The sequence below is a fragment of the Moesziomyces antarcticus genome (genome assembly GCF_000747765.1).
Source record: "Moesziomyces antarcticus DNA, scaffold: scaffold_v10002, strain JCM 10317, whole genome shotgun sequence".
Taxonomy (NCBI): domain Eukaryota; kingdom Fungi; phylum Basidiomycota; class Ustilaginomycetes; order Ustilaginales; family Ustilaginaceae; genus Moesziomyces; species Moesziomyces antarcticus.
The window spans coordinates 938,828-964,387 of record NW_014639008.1 but is presented as its reverse complement, the minus strand read 5'-3'; the positions used below and the strand labels follow the sequence as shown (position 1 = coordinate 964,387).

Here is a 25,560-nt window from a genome sequence, read left to right as displayed (position 1 = left end):
GCGATGAAGATGATGATGAACAAAACCACAAACACACGCTGGAGTGCTGATTGAAAGTGAGCGCGCATTGATTGGTCTGGGGGAGGCTAGGATGTGGTGGAGGGTTGCTCAGGCCTTGTGGGTGGTTGGCACCATGGTGACGACCTCTTCTGCGCTGGTGGGGTGAATGGCGCAGGTTTCCTGGAAATCCTTGACGGTGGCGCCCATCTTGACAGCAACAGCGAAGCCCTGGAGCATCTCATCCGCGCCGAGGCCTACAATGTGCAGACCTACGACCTTGTCTCCTGGCCCGACGACCATTTTGAACGCGCTGGGCGCCTTGTGCTCGAGCATGCCATAGTACATGCTGACGAACTTGGAGGTGTGCACCTTGACGTTGTCCTTGCCGAACTTTTCGATCGCCTCGGGCTCGCTCAGACCGACAGTACCCGAGGTGGGGTGCGAAAAGATGACGGTGGGAATGTTGGTGTAGTCCATATGGTCGTCCTTGAGCTCGGCATGACCGTAGAGGCGGTTGCTCAGCTTGCGTCCCGCCGCAATGGCAACAGGTGTCAGCAGTGCCTTGCCCTGGATATCGCCGATCGCAAACACGCTGTCCACGTTGGTCTTCTGGTACTTGTCGACCACAATGTTGCCGCCCTGGTCGAGCTCCACGCCGACATCCTCCAGACCAAGGTTATCGGTGTTCGGGCGACGACCAATGGCCCAGAGCAGACAGTCGGCCTCGATGGGATCGCCGTTGTCCGTGTGGATGGTGAGCGGACCGCCGCGCTCGCCCTCGACGCGCGTGATGTTGGTCTTCTGATGCACGCGCAGCCCGGTCTTGGACATGTGGTCCTGCAGCGTCTCGGAGATGATCGGGTCAAACGGACGCAGGAACGTGTCGTGGCGGATGAGCAGATGCGTCTCCGATCCGAGCGTGTTGAACACCCCCGCGAGCTCGACTGCAATGTAGCCGGCACCCACAACGACGACACGCTTGGGCTGCTCGCGCAGCGCAAAGAAGCCGTCCGAGTCCACACCGAGCGAGGCGCCGGGGATCTTGTCGTCCGAGGGGATGATGGGTCGGCCGCCCGTAGCAACGACGATGCGGTCGCCCGTCACCCTGTGCGTGCCCGCGGTGAACTTGCCGTCGTCGCCGCGCATGGTGATCTCCACCTCGTTGGCGCCCGTAAGCTTGCCGTGGCCCGAGAGGTACTCGACGCCGTCCTTGTCGAGGTTGCGGTCGTAGATGCCGTTGAGCCTGCGCACGTATGCGTCGCGCTTCTCGGCAAAGTAGTTCCACGCAAAGCCGGGCACGGCGGGCTTGTTGTTCACGTCGCCAAACCCGTACTCGGGCGCCTCGCTGAGATGCTCGGCCATGTCGGCAGCGTGCCACATGAGCTTCTTGGGCACACAGCCGACGTTGACGCAGGTGCCGCCGAGACGGCCGTCCTCTTCGATGACGCAGACCTTCTTGCCGTAGGCTGCGGCGCGGCGCGAGACGCCCATGGCGCCGGAGCCGCCGCCGATGACGACCATGTCATAGTGGTTGGTGGAGGGCTTGGAGAGGGGCGGCATGCTGGCAGACGACGAGGTGGAGAAGGCGAGGTGGGTGGTGGTCTGCTCGAGACGAGACGAGGCGGTGGTGCGAGTCAGCTTGGAGGAGCGCAGGCCGAAGCGTGCGGGGGCAGCAGCAGCGAGGGCGGCGGTGGAAAAGGCACGCGAGGCAGGCAGCGCACGCGGCAGAGCCTGGGGACGTGGGAGCGCGAGACGAGGTATCTTGACGGACACGAGCGGGCAGCGCACTGGCGATCGAGGCTATCGAGGCTAGGCGCAGGCGACGTTCGAAGGGGGATGATGTGGATGTGGATGTGGAAGGAGAGCAAGCCGGCGCACCTCATTGACACTTCCAACTCGCCGATCTGTGCGTCCAAAGAGAGAGCGAAAAAACGAGGCACGAGCCATGGCGCCATTTTTCGAGATTCCTCAGCCGGAGATACCGAGCGCTGCTGACTGAAAGGCTGCCGGCTGACCTGATGAGCCGATCCGACTCCACATTTTCTGGCATGCCCGATGCGCTCACTCATCAGGCTCGTGCACATGCCGATTCATGCTCAGATCGTCACTGCCATTGAGATCTACTTCTTACGACCGGGCTTCATCCACTTTGGCAGCTTGAACTTGCGGTCCTTGCTGGCCGAGCTGGTGCGTGTCGAGGCGGAGCGTGTGCTGCTCGATGACGGCAGCAGCGATGCCGAAGCGTGTCTCGACTCGGTCGATGGCGCGGCGGTCATGAGCGTAGCGGGCACGTGGTCGTCGTGCTGCGCAGTGCGGGCGAGAGGGCTTCCAGCCTCGTCGGAAAACACGCCCGGCCCTCGCGCTGCACCTCTCGGCTGAGTGTCCGAGCCGCTATGGTCGCCGCTGGCGTGGCCACCAAAGATGTTGAGCGTCGAGAGCGTGCCGCCGGACGCCCTGCGTTCGGGAAGCGCTGCACGCGCGAGTCGCAGCCTTGCCTCCTTGCGCGCGACGGCACGGTTGGGCGTGATGTCGATAATGTCGTCCGGATCGCTGCCCTCGGCTTCCTCCTCGTCGTCGTGATCTTCAGAGATTTCGCCGCTATCGTCACCGATCATCGCAGAGGCTCGGTGCGAGGACAGACCGAGTTCGGCGGCGCCAGGGGAGCGCGAGTACATGCCGGAGCGGTTGGACGCGCTTCGACTCATCCCTTGCAGCATTTGTGCGGCCGGGGATCGATGGGCCGTAGCGTCCGTTGGCGGCGTCCTGGGCTCGGAGGCGGTGCTGCCGTAGCCATAAGGGCGGGCGGGGCTGGTGGCGAGGAGCGGCCGACTACTTGCATCGGCCGAGTCGTCGGGCGTGGAGAAATCAGAAGCACCCCTTGCCTCGTGCGTGGGCGCGCTTCCTGCTACTGGCGTTGGACCCTGCTCCTCGGGCTGGCCCTCCTCGACGTCCGAGTGATACAGGCTCTGTGCATCGACGCCGCGCTGAAAGTCGGGATCCTGCGCCAGGTTGCGTTGCCATCTCTTGGCGGTGATCGGATTTCCGCCCGGGGGGACCTTGACGCCTACGACGGCGATGTAGAGGATCCACTCGAAGAGCGTAAATGCCTGCTGCGAGCCCACGAGGATAGGCATGGTGGGCACGAACTGTCGGAACGCCTCGGGCCAGTGCCACGGATGGGCGAGGCTGAGCATCTCGGACCACGACAGCAGGCCAGCGTCGGGCACGTCGGGTTTGGAGCGCGCCTGAAAGAGCAGGTTGGCGACCGAGACGTAGAAGAGCGTGCTGAGGATGCTCATGGCAGCTACGGTCACGCCGAGCTGCCGAATGCGCCGGCTGATGCCCACGATCGCGTACGCAGCAGCGCGCGCTACCGAGAAGACCACCACGGCCACGACGATCTTGCGGCGCTCCCAAGCGGCATCGTCGAGCTCTCCTGCATTGGAAGGATGCGAGCGGCGACGCGCTTCCTGGCGCAACACGAGCACACCAAGAACAATCGCCAGCGCAATGTCGAGCACGGCAACTAGGGGAAGCAAAAAGTAGAAGCGTGGTCGAAGGCGAGGCGAGGGTGCATAGCTATTGGACGGAAAGTTGGAGTCTTGCGGCTCATCCGCACTGGCCGAGGAGACGAGGATATACGAGGTGGCCCGGGGTCGAGCGGGCTGTGTGGTGGCAGACATGGTGGCTGTAGATCGAGATTATCGTCATGCGTAGGGTGCAGTGGTGTGCATACTGGCTTGCGTAAAGGGCTAGTTGAACGGCATGGTGTTGGCTGCGATCAGGGGGCGGTCAGGGATGGTGGTGACGGTACAGCAGGGCGGTGGATAGACGAGAGGGAGCGTCAGGGGCTTGTGCGGCGCGCATAGATCCTGCAGGCTCGAGTGCAGTGCCTTGCTGGACCCTATTTTGGGCGCCGGCGTTCCAAGACCAACACGCTTAAATCCTGACTTTACGCGCGCGCGACACCCGCTTCTCTCTCAGCCAGACTGCTTAGGAAGTGCATGCGTGCTGCTGACGACGATGCCTGCTACAACTCTGCTTGTTCCTGCGACTGGGCTGGCCGCCTACCCTTGAATCCGATGCAGATCCAGAACTGCTCGCGCGACTCCTTGCGGCTGGCGTCCATCTTTTCGGCCTTGACAAAGTGAAAGTGCGGCTGGAGCACCTCCCTGCGAAAGACATCGGCCTCGTGAGACATAAAGTACTTCATCACCAGCACCGAGCTGCTGGCTGCTAGCGCAGAGGGGGGCCGCGATTTGCGCGCATCCTCCGGCTTGGGCGTGTGGTCGTGGCGCAGCGTGTCGAATGCAAAGCTCTGTTTCACGCCACCCATCGTCGCCATGATTAGCTGGTCGTCCATCGCGCGCAAAGTCTCGCCAAGAGGGTTGAGGGCATACTTACCGCAGCGGCTCGACAGAGCTCCAAGGATGCCTCGGTATCCGTGATCGGGTTGCCCGTCGTGTTGGCTGTCGCAACTCTCGTCAGCCACCATCCACCATCCACCAGACTCAGTCATTCTTTGGACAGAGCAACTTACCCATCATGTCACTGACCACCACATCGACAAAGCCGCGCTCGTCAGTCGCCGTTGCAGCCGATGCATCTGCCACGAGCTTCCTCAGCTGCGCCTGTACCTTGGCGTCCAAAAAGTCGCCTTGGATGGAAGCGACACCGTCGATGTCGGCGACTGGTAGCAGGTCAAGTGCAAACACCGGCGTCTTGGCCACTTTGGAACGACGGACACGCTCGACGATCGCCTGGCTCCATCCCCCTGGTGCGGCGCCGAGGTCGACGATCACACGCCCCGGCCGCAAGAACTTGTACCGATCGTCGAGCTGGATCAGCTTGAACGCCGAGCGCGCCACGTATCCAGCACCGCCTGTGCCCATGCCCATCTCGTCGTCCTCATCGATGGTGGACTTGCTGCGCCGCTTGACGTATACATCCGTCTTTTGCCGTTGCATGTACCGGCTCGACGATCCGCCGCGTTTCGACGACGCCCAGCGCACAGGCGCAGCAGCATGCAGCCGTGGTGAGAGCAGTGCTACGGATGCCGCATGCCACTGGGATGTCGGCCGCAAGCGTGCTGCTGCCCACTGCATGGCTCCTTCGCCGAGATGGAGATCGCCGACGAGAGCGAGTGATAGCGGCTGTCGGTCAAAACGGGCGCCGAACGCCAAAACTCCACTTTTGGAAAAGGTGGCAGAAAAGAAATCGAAAAAGAAAAGCAAGAAAAACGGCAACCGCCGGCCAAGCGATGCACGTGGAGGCACACTGGGCTCGAGCCAAGAACTGCCGAGAAGTTTTACCTCTTGTAGGGCTGCACTGCACCGCACCCCTTCATGCATGCCCTTTGGTGCACCGCCTTCTATCCCACACTTCATCATTAGACGTCACGCAGGAGAGGATTGCCAGCTAGCCATGGACCGCCTTGCCGCGCTGCTCTGAGTTTGGTGCTTTCGCTTCCGACCCCCACCAGCCGTCCCTCTAATACAAGGCCGTCCCGATGGAGGCGATACTCGACAAGCGCGAGGGCCAGGTGACCGTCGACACCACACGCACCTCGCTCAACGGCTTTGGCGTGTTTGCGATCATCGTGTTTGCGTGCGTCTCGCTCATCGTCATCCGCCCGCTCAACATCCGCGTCCCACAGCGTCTCGCCCGTCCCCTCCGCCGCATCGGCACCAAAGTCTGGCTCGCACTCGCCGGCCCCCCAGACGCATCCGAGGACAGCAAAGATGACGAGCGCACCGTCGAGCAGCAGCTGGGCTCGACTGCGAAACCGATGTACGTCACCATTGACCATGTGTCGGCGCCCGTGATTGGCGTGCTGGTGCTGTTGGCCACCACGACGATCGGCGGCGAACAGGTGCGCCAGGGCATCGTGGGCGAGGACGGCATCGAGCCGTACGACGTGCTGGCGCTCTTCATCTCGCTCGCCTACATCGCCATCTCGCTCGACGCGACCGGTCTGCTGCGATACCTCGCCTTCCTCATCTGCCTCAAAGCAGGCCGCAACGGCCGCGAAGCCAAGGGCAAAACCCTCTTTCTCTTGCTCTACTTTTTCTTCTGGTCCGCAGGCGTGCTCGTCGGAAACGACCCCGTCATCCTATCGGGAACTGCGTTCTTGGTGTACTTCACCCGCGTCGCCGGTATCTCCCCGCCCGACGCCTGGATCTGGGCCGAATTCGTCGCGGCCAATGTGTCGTCGGCGGTGCTCGTCAGTTCCAACCCCACCAACCTCGTCATTGCGACCGGCTTCGACGTCAACTTCATCACATACACAGCCTACATGGTGCTCCCCGCCTTTGGGTCGGCAGTCGGCGGTCTGGCTGCCATGCTCGTCTTCTTCCGCAATCGAGATGCGCCCAAGCACGAGCCCAACGCCGATGCAGACCAAAAGTCGTCGCTCCGAAAGCTCGTCGAAAGCGTTCCTGGTATGCGCTCCAAAGCGCGCAGCGACGGGGCCGAGGGGATGCGTCATAGATCCAGTGCGCCTGCCGAGGGGTCTGACGATGCGCACCCAGGCGCGCACACGAACGGTGCGACCACGGGTGTGGCGTCGGAAACTGCATCCACTGCGCCGCTCGGGGGTGATGGAGACGAGGCGGGGAAACGCAAGCGCACGCCACTCATCTATATCCCCGACACCATCATCCGGCCGGACGTCGACCCGCGCGCAGCACTCGTCGACAAGACCGGCGCGATCTTTGGCAGCATCGTCATGGCCGCCACGCTCGCCACGCTCGTGGGGACGTCGGTGGTGGGTGGGGTCAAGGTGTTTGAGATCGCGGTGCCCGGTGCGGTGCTGTGCCTGGTGCGCGATGCGGCGGCCGACTGGCTCAAGTGGCGCAAACTCCAACTCGACAAGGCTTCCTCCACGGACGAAGTGGAGAACTCCAATGTCGCGCCCAACGAGGCGACTCGAGAGGCAGGGAGCAAGGTAGAGACGTCCAGGGCGGCTGTGGAGGAGGTGGAAGCAATCGAGATGCAGACGCTCTCGGCTTCGCGTCCCGACACAGTGCAGCCGACCACCTCCAAAACCTCGCTCGAGTCGGGTCCTCCTCCTGCTGCGAGTCGGAACGTGATTCGTAGGATGCAACGCTTGCATGCACGGGTGGTGGACATGTTCCCCACCGTCAGCATCGTGCTCTCGCGCCTGCCGTTCCCGCTTTTGCCGTTTGCATTCTCCATGTTCATCCTGGTGCAGGCGCTTGCGCACGTTGGATTCATCAACATCCTCGCCGCCGGCCTCGGTCGCGTCTGCTCCGCCGGCTACATCCCCACCGCCTTCTTCATCTCGGTCCTCGGCATCGTACTGTGCAATATCGGAGGCACCAACATCGGCGCCACCATCCTGCTCACCAAATCGATTCGAAGTCCATACTTTGCCGAAAAGATCGCCGGGTTGGCGCAGACGGATCGCGAGCTCGTCATGAAGGTCGCTCAGTACTCGATCGCGTTTGGCTCCAACGTAGGCGCATTGGGTGGCACTTTTGCGGCTAGTTTGGCGGGGTTGCTCTGGTTAAGCGGTCTCAGACAGGGCGGAATCAGTGTACGGGCGAGACAGTTCTTGCTGTGGTGTGCAGTGGTCATTGTACCCAGCACCGTCATTGGCATCGCCATCATCGTGGCCGAAGTGAGGTACTTTCATGTAAGCGCATAGCCTCGCACGCAACAGACAATCCACAATCCCACAACACGCACGTGAATCAAGCAAAGCTGGCAATGATGCTAGAGATAGTGACGCAGCGAGTAGAGGAGCACCTTGCCGCGCGTGTTGCCGATGGCAACATACTGGCTGTGCGGACTAAAGTCGACCGACGACACGCTGCCGAGCGGCGTGCCCGAGGTGGGCCAGTTGCTAAACACGCGCATCGTCGGGAAATGCACCAACCTCAGCGCATCCTTCTTGGTCTTGGACGCCAGCGCCAGGATCTGTCCATCGCCATTCCAGCGCATGGTCGAGGTGGCGGTGACGAGGTTCTCGACCGTCTTGACCGCCTCCATGCTTCCACCGGGCACCTTGCCGAACATCGCCCTTGCGCCATCCACAGCGTTGGCCGAGGGGACCCACGACGAAGCTGCATCGGCATACGACTCGGCGGGACGCTTGTAGACATTGACGATGCCGCTCTCGCTACCCACGGACCAGAACTTGCCGTTGGGCGACACCTCGAGGCCCTTGGCGCCAAACGAACCGGGGTCGGTCCAGATGGATGTGCATCCGACGTGCATGCCGGTATTGCGGATGTCCCACAGATGCACGCTGCCCTCGACGGACATGGTGAGCAGCTCGACGTCCTTGCCCGTACCTGTGACGCCGATGCCCGTACCCCGGTCGCCGAGCACCGATGCTGCATCCCAGCTGAATCCAGCCAGCGGCGAGTTCATGCGCACCCCACCGATGCGCGTGCCACCCGCCGCACCGGACCTGCCCCAATCCAGCAGATGCACCACCCCCCTGCGCCCACCAATCGCCAGGAGCCTGTTTCCCGCCTCGGCCGTATTCGGCTGGAACTTGGCGTCGGACAGGTTAAGCTCCGTCCCGTCATCCTCGGCCGACGACTGACCGTGCATTGATCCAGCACCGCGCCATGGGACCGAGCGCACCACGCGTCCCGCCTGCAGGTCGTAGGCATACAGGAACGGCCTCGACCCGGCAATGAGCGCCGACTCGCCCGAGGGATGGAAGGAGGCGTGCTGGATGGGCAGATCGGGCACGTGGATCGTCTGCACGAGCGCATTCGTCTTGCCGTCGATCTGGAAGAGGCGCACGCGGCGGTCCTTGGAGGCGGTCATGAGCACGCTCGCGCGCGCGCTCGGATGGAACCGCACCATCTCGATCGCCGGCAGCGACTCCTCGGCCACCACCGCATGCGCGCTCTGCGCATCGTTCGCATTGCGCAGCCGATCCAGCTCGATCTCGCCCGCCTTCAACTTGCCGCGTGCCTTGACCGATTTTGCATCGGCGTAACCTTCGACAAGACCCGTGTCGCTGCGCAGCAGGTCGTGGATGCCCCGCGTCGCGTCCTCGTTGACCACCACCGCGTCCGAGCCGGAGAGGGCATCGTCGGGCTGGTCCGTGTGCGTGCCGAGTCGGAACGATGCCCAGCCCGGTCGCGGGTGTAGCTTTTCGAATTGCGCGCGCAGACGCATCTCGTACTCGAGCCCGCTGATCTTGCTCTCGCCCACTTCGTCGCGCAGACGGCGCAGACGCGCGTTGCCGACGCGCGAGCCGTTGACACCCATCGTGCCGCCGCGTGTAAGGTCAATGGTGAGGTGCGCATCGTCAGGGTCAGTCCACACACACCGCTTGATGCGCTTGGGCTTCTTGACCACTGCACTGCTCGAGCTAGGTCGGTCGATGAGGATCTCGTCGTCGTCGTCGTCGTCGCTGTCGCGCTCGGAGCCAGACGCCTCGGCACGCGCGTCGAGCTGGCCCTCGCCGTCGTCATCGCCTCCAGCCGTGTCCACCATGAAGAGGTCGCCGTCGTCGAGCGCTTGGTCCTGCGAGCCTTGCGACGCAGCATCGTCATCTTGGTCGTCGTTTAGGATCGCATCTTCGCCTGTGGGCCGCGAGGCGACTGCGGGCGTGGAAAGCAGCGAGGACGAGCCGCCAAAGATGAGCTTCTCTAGATCCAGCTCGTTGTCCGCCGGCGGTGGTGGTGCGCGCTTCTTGCGGCTGCCAGCTAGCGTAGACGAGCCCTCGCCGAGGATGGCCGGCTCTTGCGGTGCTTCCTCGTTGCTTGGCGCCGGCGCCGTCGAGTTTCGGGACCTCTTGCGGGCCATCGTGTTGCAGAGCTTCGGAGTCGGGGCCTACAGCTCGTCGCGATGGATTGAAGGAAGAAGAGCTCGCGCTGGTCGTAGTTGTGTAGAAGCGATCAGTGCTTCGATGGAGAAGAGCCATGCAGAGGAACACAGAGCAGCGAACGGCTCCACTTTTTCGCCGCCAAAACTTTCGTCTGGGCTTGGCTTTCTTCCTGCCAACAGGGTGCAGCTCACCAGAAAAAAAAGCGCTTACTTCACGCTGACTAAGGCGCTTCCTACCAAAATGACGGCCCAGCTTGATTAGAAATCGGCGCGTCGGAAGGGCCAACCGGCGCTGTCCGGCTGCTGCAGCCTGTTGGACCAATTTTTTCCTCTCGACTGGGCCGTGGCAAATCAGCGCTCCGACCGCGGCTGGAAGCTGAAAGAGAGAGAAAAAAGGTGGAGTGGCATCGGCACGAGACCCTGCCGATGTCGTCTCGTGAGCAGCCTCGCTCGCCATCCCGGCTAAGCGATTTTGCAAGCAGCCGTCGTCGGTCGGACTTGGACTTTGCGCTTTCCCCACATTCGTGTCTTTGCGCCACCACCTCTTCCACCCTTGTTCAAACCGAGCAGGCCAGCAAGCGTCCCCGCATCCCCAAACAGCGTCCATACAATGTCGCTCGCCCAGCAGCGCCCGGATCGCATCGAGGCGGGAGACACCGCTTCGAGTGTCGACCCAAGCACCTCGACCATCGCAACAGAGCAGCAGCCACAACAGCCGCAACAGCAGCAGCAACAGCAGCAAGCACAGGCGCGGCAGCACCGGGCACCATCGTGGAGCGACGTCTCGTCGTGTCCTGTGCCTCACGCCAAGTCGCAGCCATTGCCCCCCGGACACCCTCCCGTCCCTGACGCTCCTGCATCCACCTTATACCCACCCACCGACTCGCGCTGCATCTTTTACCGCTCTCCCGATGATCTCGCGCAGACCCCGCCGCTCTCGCGCTCCACCTCCTCCTCCATGCTCTCGTCCACCACCACGCTGCCGTCGCTCCACGAGCTCGCCGTCACACACGGCGCCTCCGCCTACGAGTTTGACCGTGCACAAAAGCTCGACCAGCAGCGCAAGGAGGCCAACATCAATCCGCTGCCGCTCGAAGGCCAGCTCGGTGTCGATCCCAGCTGCACCCTCGTCCTCGCCAGCCGCAACAGCCAGCTCGCCCTCGTCCAAAGCTCCCACGTCAGCGCCATGCTCGAAGCACGCTACGGCAAATCCTCGCCCCTCTTCCGCACCCAGCTCGACCAAGCCACCGCGGCGCTCTCGGTCGACTCACCTGGCAGCAGTCCGGCAGGATCTTCGTCGCCCTCCGCAACGCCCGCAACGCGCCTCCAAAAGGTCGACAGCGACCACGCCGACCACGACGTCGACTTCCTCCGCAACCTCCTCCACTCCTTCCAGCCCGCAGCCGACGCTCCATTGCGCCCACACGCCTTCCCCATCACCTCCATGTCCACCGCCGGTGACCAGAACCTGCGCTCGCCTCTGTACGTCATCGGTGGCGAAGGCAAGGCCATCTGGACCAAGGAGCTCGAGGTCGCTCTCGAGCAGGGCGCCGTCGATGCCATCGTACACTGTCTCAAGGACGTCCCCACCGCTCTGCCCAAGGGTCTCGAACTTGCCGCCGTACTTGAGCGCGAGGATCCGCGCGATGCCCTCGTGGTCAAGGCCGGCCTGCCGTACAAGGTGCTCGACGAGCTGCCCGTCGGCTCGGTCATCGGCACCTCCTCCGTCCGCCGCGTAGCCCAGCTGCGAAGGAGATACCCGCACCTGGTCTTCAGCGACGTTCGCGGCAACATCAACACGCGCCTCGCCAAGCTCGACGCGCCCAACGGTCCCTACACCGCGCTCATCCTCGCTGCCGCCGGTCTGGTGCGCCTCAACATGCATTCGCGCGTCACCGCCTTCCTCAGCTCGCCCGTGCTGCTCCACTCGGTCGGCCAGGGCTCCTTAGCCATCGAGGTGCGTTCGCCACCCGCGGGCGCCGATCCCACCACCAACCGCGACGCACGGATCCGCCAGCTCATCCACAGCATCGGCGACTGGCGCGCCACCTTCCGGGCCGAGGCGGAGCGCGCGCTGCTCAGGGAGCTCGAGGGTGGCTGCTCCATCCCCGTCGGTGTCGAGACGCGCTTTGACGATCACGACCACGTCGAGGGTCAGCGCAGCGAGGCGATCGCCTTGGTCGACGACTTTATCACCGCGGGAGACGCAGGTGCCAAGGCGGAGCTGCCCAACGGCGGTGTGCCTCTTGTTCGCGATGGCCACACCATCCCCGCAAGCCAGCTTGCCGATGCCAGTGCAGACAGCCGCATCGTCGCGTCCTCGCCTCCCACGCGGCCCCCGCTCGAGTCGCTCGCTACGGGCGTGGAGCCGATCCAAGCCGCCAAGACACAGTCCAAGACCGCCGACGCTTCGACCTCTGCCACGACGATCGCGGACAAGATCGTCTCGACATCGTACAGCATCGTGGATCGATCCACGCCCGCTGCCGAAGGTCGTACGCTGCATCTGGATGCCATCGTAGTCTCGCTCGACGGCAGCCAAGAGTCGCGCTACTCGGCGAGCAAGCACTGCAAGACGCTCGAGGATGCTCGCGCGCTCGGGGTGCATGTTGCCACCGAGCTCGCGCACAAGCGCGGCGCACGGGCGATTCTCGAAGAGGTCGAGAGACACCGCAAGATGGCCGAGCTCGCCGACAAGCGTCGACGCGAAGAGGCGCGCAAGCGCAAGGCGCTCGGCCTGTCCGGTGGCGAAACCAATGCGATCGCCGTCAGCAACGGCGTCGCCTCGGTGGCGGAACAGGGCGACCTGCAGGCACTCAAGAAGTCCAGAGACGGTTGGATGCGCGGACAGGCAGAGATCAGTCTGTCTGCCGAGCTCGAGAAGTTTAGAAGCCAGCATAGTGGCAGCGACCTGCCTGACGCGCAGTGCGATCCTCTCGAGGTCGACCGCCGATTCGTACCGCGCGACGACGGCCAGCCCAAGGCATGGGAGGTGTAGAATCTGTACCATCACTGTTGTCTTGCATCAATACCACCATCACCATTCGAACTTTTTGCGGTCATGTGTACGTCTTGAGCGAGTGTGGGTCTTGTGCACGACCGTCAGTCGCTGCCAATGGTGGCACCAAGTTCACGATGTTAGAGCGACGATAGTGGAGGGCACGTGACGGTGAAAAAAAAAGAGAGCGGGGTGAAGGGGAAGAAATGCTGCTTTTGGGCCGGGTTGCGGAAACCGTGCGGCGGCCAAAGGGTGCGAAAAATTCTCAAATTTTTTGGGCGCTCAGATGGCGCGGCGCAGCGCACCCACAGAGGCCACTTCGTATCCGTCCACCTCCGACCTCGCATCTTTACCGCATCCCTACCATCGATCGCACCAGCCTTCGCATCGCGGCCTCGACAAGTCCGAAAGCGGAGTGGGCATCCTCTTCAACCATGTCGGAGTCCATGTCTTCGGCAAGCTCTTCGAGCTCGCGCTCGTCCTTCGACGGGCCCTCCACACCGCCCGACGCCGTGCGCTCGCTGCCCAACTCGATCAAGGCGGCACGACAGGAGGGCGGCATCGACGCCGAACTGCCGCTGTGGAAGAAGAGGCACACCTTCTTCCCGCTCGAGCGCCAAGAGCGCTACTCGGCCCCCACCGACAAGGGCTTTGTGGCGCCCGAGCTCACCGAGCTCGTCGCTCCCAACATCGAGTCGTTCAATGCGCTGTGGGCAGAGGATCCGTCGCTGGATCCGCCAGCCTCCGCCGTAGGTGGCTTCTACAACGAGGGCGTCGGCCTTCTCGAAAAGAGTCTTCGTCGTCTGGCGCCGCGCATCGTCTTTGACGGCCAGGGCGACGCCAACGGCGGCCTCGGCAACCGCATCACGCTGCGCATGGACAGCGTCAACCTGTCCAAGCCGCTCGTGAACGACCGCGCCAAGGGCGTGCGCGAGCGCAGGGTGTTCCCCACCGAGGCGCGCGAGCGTCTCTTCACCTACACGGGCAAGCTCACCGCGCGTCTGTGCTGGAGCGTCAACGGCGATCCGGAGCAGAGCGAGATCGTGGCGCTGGGCAACTGCCCCGTGCTGGTGCGCTCCAACCGCTGCAACCTGCGCGGCATGTCGTCGCGCGAGCTCGTCGCCCACCACGAGGAGGCCAACGAGTTTGGCGGCTACTACCTGGTCAACGGCAACGAGCGTCTGATCCGCTACCTCATCGTCGCCAAGGCCAACAGCCCGCAGGCGATCGAGCGTCCGTCGTTCGAGAAGCGCGGACCGAGCTACTCGAACAAGGCGATCGTCATCCGCTGCCTCCACCGCGACGACCTGATCAGCGTGACCAACGCGGTGCACTACCTGCACAACGGCGGCCTCACGCTGCGATTCAGCTGGCGCAAGCAGGAGTACATGGTGCCGGTGGTGATGGTGCTCAAGGCGCTCGTCGACGCCACGGACAAGGAGATCTTTGCGTCGATCGTGCAGGGCGACTTTGACAACACCTTCCTCACCGACCGCGTCGAGCTGCTGCTGCGCAACTTCAAGCAGTACACGCTGTGGTCGGGCCACCAGTGCCTCGAGTACCTCGGCTCCAAGTTCCGCGTGGTGCTCGGCTGCCCCGAGGACTGGAACGACGCCCAAGTCGGCTCGGAGCTCATCCACCGCATCTTCCTCGTCCACCTCGACAGCCCGCGCGAAAAGTACAAGATGCTCATCTTTATGATCCAGAAGCTCTACTCGCTCGTCGCCGGCGAGTCGTGCGCCGACAACGCCGACTCGCCGCAGCACCACGAGATCCTCATGCCCGGCTTCCTCGTGGGCCAGATCGTCAAGGAGCGCATCGACGAGGCCGTCGGCAACATCCGCGCCCAGATCGCGCGCGACGTGCGCATGAAGCTCAAGGGCGTCGACTTTTTCGACGCGCGCTACATCAAGAAGAGCGTCGCCAAGGTCAACATCGACATTGGCGTCAAGATCGCCTCGTTCCTCGCCACGGGCAACCTGTCGTCGCCGTCCGGCCTCGACCTCCAGCAGACGTCCGGATTCACCATCATGGCCGAGAAGCTCAACTTTGCGCGCTACCTCGCCCACTTCCGTTCGGTGCACCGCGGCGCCTTCTTCGCCGAACTCAAGACGACCTCGGTGCGAAAGCTGCTGCCCGAGGCGTGGGGCTTCCTCTGCCCCGTCCACACGCCCGACGGTTCGCCGTGCGGCCTGCTCAACCACTTTTCGCACACCTGCCGCATGACCACGCGCCAGCCGGACGTCTCGCACCTCCACGCGCTCCTCACCAGCCTCGGCATGACCGAGGCCGCCTTCAGCGTCGGCGGCAGCGTCCAGGGCGCCGGCGCTGCCAAAAACAACATCGTCGTCCAGCTCGACGGCGCCATCCTCGGATACACCACCCCGGCCCTCGCCAAGCACATCGCCACCGCACTCCGCATCTGGAAGACCGAAGGCCTCCACAAGGTCCCCCTCGACCTCGAAATCGGATTCGTCCCCACCTCCAAGTCGGGACAGTACCCCGGTCTCTACCTCTTCTCCAACCGCTCGCGCATGATCCGTCCCGTCCGTCTGCTCCACAACAACAAGATCGACCTCGTCGGCCCCTACGAACAGGTCTACCTCGACATCGCCTGCGACCCGTCGGAAATCATCCAAGGCGTCTCGTCGCACGTCGAGCTCGCCCCGACCTCGATCCTCTCGGTGCTCGCCAACCTTACGCCCTTCTCGGATTACAACCAGAGCCCACGAAATGTGTACCAAACCCAGATGATGAAGCAGACGATGGGGACGGCGTCGACGGCGATTTCTCGCAGGACGGACAACAAGCTGTACCGGATCCAGAGCCCGCAGACGCCGGTGGTGCGACCGGAGCTTTACAACAAGTACGGCTTCGACGACTATCCGAACGGGACGAATGCGATTGTGGCGGTGATTTCGTATACGGGCTACGACATGGAGGATGCCATGATCCTGAACAAGTCGGCGCACGAGCGCGGATTCGGGTACGGAACCGTGTACAAGAGCGAGACGGTGGATCTGCGGGATCTGCGCGGCAAGGCGGCGAGTGCGAGTGTGCCGACGCTGCATTTTGGATTTGCGCCGAACTACCGCGCGTCGGAGGCGCAGCGGGCGATCCTGGACCAGGACGGCCTGCCGTACATTGGACAGAAGGTGATGGCGGGCGAGCCGATCTGTGCGTACTGGGACGAGGTGAGCGGCAAGACGTCGTTCAAAAAGTTCAAGGGCGACGAGTACGCGTACGTGGATACGGTGCGTCTGCTCGGTGCTGATGGCGGCTCGGGTGGAGGCGACAGCGAGTGCCAAAAGGTGCAGATCATGCTGCGCATCACGCGCTCGCCCGTGATCGGCGACAAGTTTTCCTCGCGCCACGGCCAGAAGGGTGTGTGCTCGCAGAAATGGCCGGCGGTGGACATGCCGTTTAGCGAGAGCGGGATGCAGCCGGATGTGATTATCAATCCGCACGCGTTCCCGTCGCGCATGACGATCGGCATGCTGATCGAGAGCATCGCAGGCAAGGCGGGAGCGATGCACGGACTTGCGCAGGACTCGACGCCCTTCACGTTCAGCGAGGATTTCACGCCGACGCAGTTCTTTGGCGAGCAGCTCAAGGCGGCGGGGTACAACCACGTGGGCAACGAGCCGATGTACTCGGGCATCACGGGGCAGGAGTTGCGTGCAGACATCTACCTGGGCGTGGTGTACTACCAGCGACTGAGGCACATGGTGAACGACAAGTTCCAGGTGCGCACCACGGGTCCGGTGCATGCGCTGACGCGACAGCCGATCAAGGGTCGAAAGCGCGCGGGCGGTATTCGATTCGGCGAGATGGAGCGCGATGCGCTGCTGGCGCACGGAACGTCGTACATGCTGCAGGACCGACTGATGAACTGTTCGGACTACTCGACCTCGTACGTCTGCCGCACGTGTGGCTCGCTGCTCTCCGTCGGCTTTGACCACTCGCACTCGGGCGCCGGCGGCGCCATGTCGACGATCGACGTGACGACGCAGGGCACCACGCCCGTGCTCGGCCCCAACGGCGAGTTCTGCCGCGTCTGCCGTGCGGAGGACGAGGTGCGTCGCCAGCAGGGCTTGGAACCGCTGCGTGGCAAGCGTCAGCCCATCGGTGGCGCCGAGGCCACCATCGGCATCCCTGCACACAACGTGATCAACAACGTTAGCGGCGGCGACCTCGATGTGGTGGCAGTGCCGTACGTGCTCAAGTACCTCGTGGCCGAACTCGCCGCCATGGGCATCAAGATGAGCTTTGCCCTGTCGCCCTGATCCTCTTTGTAGCAGTGCAGTAGTATTAATAGTAATTCATACAGTTTTCCTTCCAGTCGAGGTTTGGCGTACGTGTGAGGGAGAAGGGGATCTTGGGGATTTTATGGGGCCGTGTCACAATGTTAGATTGCTGGGAGCGAGCTGGGGAGTGAGCGGGTGCGGGTGCGGGTGCGGTGCGGGATGGAAGTGGAGCGGAGCAGCAGCGAAAAATAAAGCTCACTCTTCATGCACGTCGATGCGCGCCGGAGCTGTCTCGATCGGCCGCCGCCATCGGTGCGGGCAGCGCTGTTGCTGTGGCGCGTTGGCCGCCTTGCTCGCTCGATGCGACCCGAGTTGCTGGGTCCTCCTCTCGCACCACTGTGTGGTCAGCTGGAACGTGATCCGACGCATGCAATCCACGCTCTCACCACATCGGATCGACTGGGCTTCGGACCGGCCATCGGTTCCCAGCGCCAAACTGTCTGCCTGACTACCGTCCGTCGCCGGCGACTGAATGACTGTGCAGAAAAGAGGAAAATAAAGAAGCGGCACCGACGTCTTGAAGCCCAAGCGAAGCCGCCCAAGCGGGGCTCGACAAGGCTCTCTCTGCTGGGGCCGAGGTTGGTGCACGCCCAATAGGATTGCGTGTGGCCACGAGTCTCTCTGCCAGCAGCGAAAAAATCGCGTAGGCGTTTTGTAATCTCGCAAAGGCCAAGCCTGATTCACGCCGTCAGACGGTGACGAAGCCCAATATAGCGCTGCACCGCTCCGTCATGCCCGGATGCCCCCCTCCCCGACAGCGCCCCGCCCCGTGCACACTCGCTTGCAAGCTCGTCGAATGGCTGGAGATGTGTACCACAGAAACACCCACTGCCACAGCCAGCCGTCGTGTGCAGGAACAAAAGCGCAGTGACCAGGAGCGAGCAGCGGCTTGATGGTCTGCGCTACCGAGGCTGCAGTTCACCGCCTAGTTCTCTTTTCTTGTTCACAGCAGTCGCTTCCAGCGTGGCCTCGAGCGAGGCTTGATGGAAAGGACTGCTGACTGGGACGGCAGATTTTCGGGTCGTCCGAGCCAGCTTTTTTAACTGAATGGATTGATTTTTTCCCCCTCTTCTGTCGCAATTAGAAGAGGGGATGCGCGATCGATGCAGCTCAACTGCGCTGCTGCCCCGTCGAGCCGCGCCCATCCCAGCCGTGAAATCCAGCCTCGAGAAAAAAGAAAAAGAAAAAAGAAAAGAAAAGAAGAGAAAAGGAACCAGGCTCCGGCTCACTCTTGGCTGGCTGGGGCTCTGACTGGAGTGAGCCAGCCGTTTCGGCCTCCGAGCATCTCAGCATCTCGTTCCGCCGCGCCTTCACCATCCAACTGCCGCCATCATCTCTCCCACCGCATTCACTCCCCCTCCAACACGCGGCACGCAGTCTTCCCTGCACTCTTCCGCAAGGCAGCCCTTTCCACTTGCTTGTGGAATACACGCCCGTTGCCATCTTCACCACCTCCGCCCGCACTCGCATCCCGCCACTCGGCCTTTCTTCTCGCTCGATTCGACTCGACTGCCTCAGCACGCACGACCGACCTCGCATCGCCAACTGCACGCTCCCTTACCCTCTTCACCACCATCTGCGTCTGCGCTTCCATCTCGCACAGCATTGAAACCACCAAAAAGAACTGTAGGCTGTTTCAGCAACCAAAACATAAACGCCTCGCAACCACCCTGCCTCGTCTCGTCGCCACTGGTTGGAACATCGTCTGCATCTCGCGTCTTCTGCGTCGCTTCGCCTGGGAATCTGCGCTGTAAAATCGGCTTCACATTGATCGTCCAGTCGGACTCTTCGCCACCACTAATCCCGCCGTCTCGCCCTGGCTGCTCGGCCACCATCTGCCCTTCATGGACGGTTCGGCCAGCTCCTCGTCGCCCAGCGGCTCCCATCGCGGCACCGCCACTTCGCCCGGCTCCGACTCGGGCAAGAGCGTCCTCATCTGCCTCCTCCGCCTCGACCTCCGCATCAACGACAATCCCCTCTTCTACTATGCCCACCAGACCCCCAAACCCATCGTCTCCACCGCAGAAAAGACCGTAGACCTCAGCAAGCTCGAAGATGAGGCGCTCCTCGGCTCCACCGCAGACTACCTCCTCCCCGTCTTTGTCTTTGACGAGCGCGAGATGGAGCTCAGCGGTCTGCCCGGCTACCAGCGCAAGGGTCCCGAGGCACGTACAAAGGAGTACGGCTTCTGGAAGACCGGCGGCTTCCGTACGCGCTTCATCTCCGAGTCCGTCTACGACGTCCGTTCCCGCCTCCGCGCCGCCGGCTCCGACCTCCTCATCCGCTTCGGCATCCCCGAAGACGTCATCGCCAACCTCGTCAGCGCCTTCCAGGCCGACGGCACCCACGTAGACGGCGTATGGCTCCAGAAGGAGATGACCTATCCCGAGATCGACGTCGAAAACGCCATCGTAGAAAAGCTCCAGGGCACCGGCGTCCCCGTCCAGTTCGTCCACGGCAAGACCCTCATCCACCCCGCCGACCTGCCCTTCGAGAGCTGCGAGACCCCCGACGTCTTCACCCCTTTCCGCAAAAAGGTAGAGGCGCTCGGTCCCAACATGGTCCGCCCCGTCAAGCCGTCGCCAGCCAAGTTCAAGACCTTCCCTCCCCGCGTCCCCTCCACCACCGACTATGCGCTCGACGTCTCGTACGAGGTCGACGTCGACGGCCTCGCCCCTCGCGCTCTCGAACCCAAGGACAAGCAGGAAGGCCAAGTCTCGTTCCACGACATTCTCCGCTTCCTCCTCACCCCGCTCAACGACTCGCAGCTGCCGCCCACCCTCGAAGCGAGCGCATTGCTCCAACAACGTCATCCCGCCTCCGCCTTTCCTCTGCGCGGCGGCGAGTCGTCCGCGCTCGATCGCCTCGACTGGTACTTTGTCAGGGGCAAGTCGGCCGACTCGACGCGCTGGGGCAAGGCCGACCCTCCGCCCGTCGCCCGCTACAAGCAGACGCGCAACAACCTCATCGGTCACGCCTACAGCACAAAGATGTCGCCCTTCCTCGCCTACGGAAGCATCTCGCCGCGCCAGATCTGGGAGGCGCTCGACGACCACGAGAAGAAGTTTGGCGAGGACCAGAACACGTACTGGGTGCGCTTCGAGCTGCTCTGGCGCGACTACTTTTTCTTTGTGGCCGAAAAGTTCGGCGACCTTCTGTACGACCTCGGCGGGTTTGAGCGCGCCACCGATCCGCGCCAAGCCGCCAAAAAGATGGAGCAGGGCTGGTGGAACAAGTGGGATCCGCTCAAGGACGGCGCCGAGCACGAGATGACGCGTCTGCTCGAGGGCCGTACGGGCATCCCCTTCATCGACGCCAACATCCTCGAGCTGCGCGAGTCGGGCTTCATGTCCAACCGCGGCCGTCAGAACGTCGCCAGCTTCCTCTCCAAGGATCTGGGCTACGACTGGCGCATTGGCGCCGAGTTCTTCCAGTCGCACCTCATCGACTACGACCCCACCTCCAACTACGGCAACTGGCAGTACGTTGCGGGTGTCGGCAACGATCCGCGCGCCTCGCGCCAGTTCAACACCATCAAGCAGGCCAAGGACTACGACTCGCACGGCGACTATGTCAAGATGTGGATCCCCGCGCTGCGCAATCTGCATGCCGACTACGTGCATACGCCCTGGCTGCTCACGTCCGAGGAGCGCAGGCGGTACGGGCTCAAGACGACCAAGATGGACGTCACCATCGACGGGTACCCTGCGCAGCCGCTGTTTGAGCACGAGGGCTGGCAGCGTCATTATGAGCGCAAGCAGGGCGTGGGGTCCAAGATGCACGGCAATCCGCAGGAGAAGGTCAAGGACGGCAAGGTTCCGCGTCGTCATCGACCTAGCTACCGCGTTCAGGCTGCGACGTATGGTGCGCTGTCGGATGGCGGGCATTTCGACCAGCTGTCCGCGTCGGCAGGTACGCTGGGTGGACACTTTGACGGAAGTGCATCGCGCAATGTGATTCCACCGCTGCGTGGCGCGTCGGGCTCGATCGGGCCTTCGTACATCGCGCGCCAGAGTCAGGGCTTCCCGAACGTGGGTGCGCTCAGCATCGGCGCTGGATCGGAGCGCAGCGGGTCGCCGTTTGGCACCTCGCCTGCAACGCACACCGGGGGAATGGGCAAGTTCACGCGCGCCCCGGCTGCTGCGTCCACCAACATGCCGGCTCCGGTGGGCCGTGCACCCGGCACCGCGTTTGATTTCGGGCCAGGTAGGACGGGGAGTGCGGCGTCGGTGGAGAATCCCAACGGTCGTCTGCGCCGAGCCGGTGGCAATGGTGAGCATGCGTCGAATGGATACGCGGATCCATCGCTCGGCAGTGGCAATGCAGCAGGGGTGTATGGAAACGGATCCGTCAATGGCGTGAGTGCGCAGACGACAGCGCCGAATGGTGTGGGCAGTGCACAGCTCTCCAAGGCCGATTTGGAAACGAGCTGGCGACGCGGATCCAAGTAGTGCAGTGCCTCGTTTTAATGCGCAGTTTGGTCATGGACAGCGATGCTCAGAGTGAGGTGTGGTGCAACGAGGCTGCGGCTTGGGCTGTTGTGAGGTGTCGGATTGTGTGTGCGAGCTGGCACGTGGATATGCGGAATAGATGGCGTGAGGCTGTCTTGGGATATCGCTATGCTGCTGCTGCATGGTTCAGTATGCACGGGGTGAGCCGGTGGAGCTCGGTTCACGCCGGCGACACAAGGATGCAGTGCTGGTGACCGGCGTCAATCCCACCTGCGGCCGATCTCGCGGCTCCTCGGGTCGCATCTTGTGTTAGATGCTGCCAACATGCACGCCGACACTGGTCAGCGCGCGCTGCGGTGCGTCAGACGCCACCACGTCCCGAGGCCTGCATGATGCGACCGCAACCCCAGAGTGCCGTCCAAAGGTGATCGTGGGTGTGGCGGTGTCGACACATGCTCTTTCGATCATGCCTGCGTTGTGGCACTCGCTTGTCCTGTGTCCGGCTGCATGCACAACCCTCGTCGCTGCCCTCGCCTTCGTCATGCGGCAATTGCATCGTCAAGACTCGAGGCTTTGCTCGCCATGGCGAAGCCAGGACAACGCCGGTTCAATCCAACCGGCTTTTCACTCGACGCGGCTTGCTTCGCATCGTAGTCAAGACAATCGCCCCTCGTGTGCGAGCAAATGCAGCACGAGCTCGTGCAGTGTGTTGTGCGATGGGCCACAAAGTCAAGGCGGTGAGACGGGATGCTGCGGAGCGGACGATCCTACTTGTGCAAGGGTGACATAACGACGGGGTGGATCCAGTGCATCCAGAGATGTTTCTAGCGCAACGATGCATAACTTGCGCAGATGGACGATCGACGCCCAAACGGCCGCTCATTGTTCAAGCGCACCATTCACAAGAGCATGCAGGCTGCAGCCACAAAGTCGCCACATATGAAGCAGTGACACTCGCAAAAAAGACGCCGGCATCACGCGGTGTCTTGAGGAGCACGTTCCCCGCGGCAGAACGAGCAACTTGGTGGTGTGCATCGCGTACCGGCGGCGGCGGGGTCGTGTCTTGCTTGAGCGTGTGCGAGCTCGTGCGAGGACAGGGGCTGGGCTGGGCATGGATGCGATATGAAGGCGCGGGTGGTGGGCTGGACGTAGGCGTGCACGGCCGTGCGGTATGTGCGACCATCGATTGGCGAAGATGAACTTTTGTGCGCTTCCTCCCACCTCGGTCTCCACCGCTCGCTTGGGGCGGCACTTGCCCATATAAAGCCTTGCTCGCGCACTCAGCCCCCGCACGACCTCGAGGATCCCCAACCACATAGAGTCAGTCTGGTACTTGCTCTTTTTGTCTCAAAATCATGGTCGGATCGCACTTGTTCGTGGTGCTGGCGGCGGTGTTGCTGGCGGCGCAATGTGCAGCCAAGACGACATCCTTCTGGCCACACATCCAAGCGATCGAAGCACGATCCGTCGCCACCACGGTCCCTGATCTCGAGGCGCGCAACCCCCCGTTGGCAAATGGTCATTCATCAGTCAAGTGTACGCATCCCATGCAGCGCGTATCGTGGTACACCCTCACGGACGCAGAGCGTGCATCGTGGACCTCGAGCTTCAGGCAGCTTAGCAAGCCGGGCAAGTCGATCTTTATTAAGGGTGGCAGCTTCATGGATGACCTTACGCTGGTGCACATTGGACTGCAGGAGGAACTGCACTACAACTCGTGCTTTCTCCCGTGCCACTCTGCGTTTCTGCGCGCGTTTTACAGCCTCATGCGTGTGTCGGGCTACCAGGGTCGCGAGGCTTACTGGGACATCGAACACGACTGGACTCACGGGATTCAAAACGCCGCACTGTGGAGATCGCTCGGCACCGACGATGGTAAAGGTGGACCGATCCCAAACGGTCCCTTTAGAGGATCGCACTGTGGATTGCTACCCAATACAAAGAAACCGGGCTACTCGGTGTATAAGCCGCATCCGGTGACGAGGCACTTTAATGGCGATTGGAATGCCAAACCGCCTGCGCGGGGCGACATGTACACGGCCCACTTCAACCAATCCATCATCAACACCTTCCTCGCCGCCCCCGACTACGCCACTTTGCGACGAAGTCTCGAAGACAACATTCATGCTTGGATGCACCAGGCCATCGGAGGCGAGATGTGGCTCTTTAGCGCCACGTGCGAACCGGCGTTCTGGCTGCTGCATATGGAGATCGACCGCATCTGGCGAAGTTGGCAGCACCTCCATGGGACCTACTTCCAGTATGCGGGTCATAGGAGGATCAGGCATAAGGACGGATCGACCGAGATCAAGGTCGCAAGCCTCGACGATCCAATCGACTTTTACGGGCTCTTTGAAAAGGTGACTGTCAGAGACGTCATGCATCCCAGACGCGGCATCATGTGCTTCCGCTACGAACACCTCTACAACAACCAGCTCGATACCGGTCGTTAATCCTCAGTTTCACAATCCAACCTTGCTTCCGCTTCCCTTCCACTTCCAGCCTCTCCGCGCACCTTCTGCTCAGGTCCAGTAGTTAATCACAGTCAACACCTCGGCGGTACAAATACATTTTTTCCATCTCCCGTCTAACCTCGTCGTGCGCACTACATTGCCTGCTGCGGCGCACCATTCGTCGGCACTCCCGGTGCAGTGTTGGCAGCGGTAGCGGAGGCGATGAGCGCGTTGTTGAGCGTGGTGATGCGGTTTCGTGCGTCCTTGAGCGCCCTCTCCGCACGGATCAGCTGCTCTCTCCCCGACTCGAGGTCTCGAATCGCGGCGACCCTTGCCATGTCCAACCGATCGCCCTCGGCCTGCTGCGCCTCGAGCGACAAGGCATCGAACAGATAGCCCGTGGGCGTGTGCAGCGGATGCGGCGGGATCGGCGCCGGTCCGCTGCTCGCACCCCTGTCCGCCTCGCTCAGCGCATACTGGTACGAGCGGTACGCGGCCGGGTCCGCAAACGCCAGCGCCGAGGTCACCGCGAGCTGCGTGGGCGGATGCGTGGACAGAATGTCATAGAACGCCTCCATCGGTTCCGGAAACACGATCTCGTCGTACTGCCACGAATGCACCACGGGCGGAAGCGCCGGTTTGGGCGCTGCAGGCACCGTGGTCGCAGTGCCAGACCCACCCGCCGCCTCGGACTGCATGCCCGTCTCGGTGCCGTTGGCACTGCCGACGGGATCCACATCCATCTCTGTCGTCTCGGACTGCTCTTTGATGGATTCTGCAGACGTCTCTGTCGTTACTGTGGTGGACGGCTCCGCAGCGTCTGTGGCTGTGGTCGGTGGTGCCGAGGTGTCTGCCGGCGGAAGCGGCGCAGGGATCGAAGGTGGTGGTGGCTGTTCGGACTCTACTGCTGCGACGGACGCCAGCCAGGGATGGAGCTTGAGATGGTGGAACAGCGTGATGGGCTTCTCGTTGGCCTCGGGCACAAAGAAGATCTTGATCTGGATCTCGAACTCGCCCCATCCGGTCTCGGTCACGCAGTACGGCGGCTTGTCGATGTTGCGCGTCGGCTGCGGATACGTGTCGTGCAGCTTGAACTGGACGCGCTTGATGAAGTGCGACAGATCGTCCTTGCCGCCGACCATCTTGTGGTAGTCGTGCTCCACATCGCGGCCGCGCGTCGAGATGGATGCGGACGCACCGGCGGCTATCGGGGCCGAGGCAGCGGGTGCGGTGGTACTGGACGTACCGGCAGCAGCGTTGGCGGCGTTGGCAGCAGCGAGCTCGGAGCCCGGCTCGACGTTGGCATTGTTGGCGGCGAGACCCGAGATGGTCGAGAGCGAGGGTAGCGGGTGGGAGGCGGCGCTCCGCACGGCGACGGTCCACTTGTGCGTGTGGTCGGGCGGCGCGGCGAGCTTCTCGGCAGGTGTGAGAGGCGTCGAGGTGGAGCCGTACAGGATGGGGCGGTGGATGGCGAGACCCCTGACGCGCTTGTTCGACATGGTGACGACTGGGCCGGATCCGAGCAGATGGGAGTC

At 62.8% G+C, this 25,560-nt stretch overlaps 9 protein-coding genes across 9 annotated transcripts; 4 read left to right on the top strand and 5 right to left on the bottom strand.

Annotated features, from left to right (window-relative positions):
* Positions 1 to 108: 108 nt before the first annotated feature.
* On the bottom strand, positions 109 to 2,040 carry PAN0_002c1245 (glutathione-disulfide reductase; the record flags this gene model as incomplete). The annotated part of the gene is made up of 3 exons (XM_014803412.1): positions 109 to 1,800; positions 1,879 to 1,904; positions 2,016 to 2,040. The coding sequence occupies 3 exons, from the start codon at positions 2,038 to 2,040 to the stop codon at positions 109 to 111; spliced, it is 1,743 nt and encodes a 580-aa protein (XP_014658898.1).
* Positions 2,041 to 2,120: 80 nt separating this feature from the next.
* Positions 2,121 to 3,683, bottom strand: PAN0_002c1244 (uncharacterized protein; the record flags this gene model as incomplete). Its single annotated transcript, XM_014803411.1, has 1 exon — positions 2,121 to 3,683. One exon carries the CDS (start codon positions 3,681 to 3,683, stop codon positions 2,121 to 2,123), a length of 1,563 nt encoding a protein of 520 aa, XP_014658897.1.
* Positions 3,684 to 4,030: 347 nt separating this feature from the next.
* PAN0_002c1243 (ribosomal RNA large subunit methyltransferase J) lies at positions 4,031 to 5,387 on the bottom strand (the record flags this gene model as incomplete). The annotated part of the gene is made up of 3 exons (XM_014803410.1): positions 4,031 to 4,318; positions 4,405 to 4,469; positions 4,541 to 5,387. 3 exons carry the CDS (start codon positions 5,385 to 5,387, stop codon positions 4,031 to 4,033), a joined length of 1,200 nt encoding a protein of 399 aa, XP_014658896.1.
* Positions 5,388 to 5,509: 122 nt separating this feature from the next.
* On the top strand, positions 5,510 to 7,669 carry PAN0_002d1242 (arsenite transmembrane transporter protein; the record flags this gene model as incomplete). The annotated part of the gene is made up of 1 exon (XM_014803409.1): positions 5,510 to 7,669. The coding sequence occupies one exon, from the start codon at positions 5,510 to 5,512 to the stop codon at positions 7,667 to 7,669; it is 2,160 nt and encodes a 719-aa protein (XP_014658895.1).
* Positions 7,670 to 7,737: 68 nt separating this feature from the next.
* Positions 7,738 to 9,795, bottom strand: PAN0_002c1241 (WD40 repeat-like protein; the record flags this gene model as incomplete). The annotated part of the gene is made up of 1 exon (XM_014803408.1): positions 7,738 to 9,795. One exon carries the CDS (start codon positions 9,793 to 9,795, stop codon positions 7,738 to 7,740), a length of 2,058 nt encoding a protein of 685 aa, XP_014658894.1.
* A 631-nt stretch (positions 9,796 to 10,426) lies between these two features.
* On the top strand, positions 10,427 to 17,100 carry PAN0_002d1240 (beta and beta-prime subunits of DNA dependent RNA-polymerase; the record flags this gene model as incomplete). The annotated part of the gene is made up of 2 exons (XM_014803407.1): positions 10,427 to 12,808; positions 13,126 to 17,100. The coding sequence occupies 2 exons, from the start codon at positions 10,427 to 10,429 to the stop codon at positions 17,098 to 17,100; spliced, it is 6,357 nt and encodes a 2,118-aa protein (XP_014658893.1).
* A 388-nt stretch (positions 17,101 to 17,488) lies between these two features.
* Positions 17,489 to 21,572, top strand: PAN0_002d1239 (cryptochrome DASH-like; the record flags this gene model as incomplete). Its single annotated transcript, XM_014803406.1, has 4 exons — positions 17,489 to 17,559; positions 18,071 to 18,141; positions 18,499 to 18,747; positions 18,901 to 21,572. The coding sequence occupies 4 exons, from the start codon at positions 17,489 to 17,491 to the stop codon at positions 21,570 to 21,572; spliced, it is 3,063 nt and encodes a 1,020-aa protein (XP_014658892.1).
* A 1,355-nt stretch (positions 21,573 to 22,927) lies between these two features.
* Positions 22,928 to 24,025, top strand: PAN0_002d1238 (monooxygenase; the record flags this gene model as incomplete). The annotated part of the gene is made up of 1 exon (XM_014803405.1): positions 22,928 to 24,025. The coding sequence occupies one exon, from the start codon at positions 22,928 to 22,930 to the stop codon at positions 24,023 to 24,025; it is 1,098 nt and encodes a 365-aa protein (XP_014658891.1).
* Positions 24,026 to 24,177: 152 nt separating this feature from the next.
* PAN0_002c1237 (uncharacterized protein) lies at positions 24,178 to 25,524 on the bottom strand (the record flags this gene model as incomplete). The annotated part of the gene is made up of 1 exon (XM_014803404.1): positions 24,178 to 25,524. The coding sequence occupies one exon, from the start codon at positions 25,522 to 25,524 to the stop codon at positions 24,178 to 24,180; it is 1,347 nt and encodes a 448-aa protein (XP_014658890.1).
* Between the last annotated feature and the right edge of the window lie 36 nt (positions 25,525 to 25,560).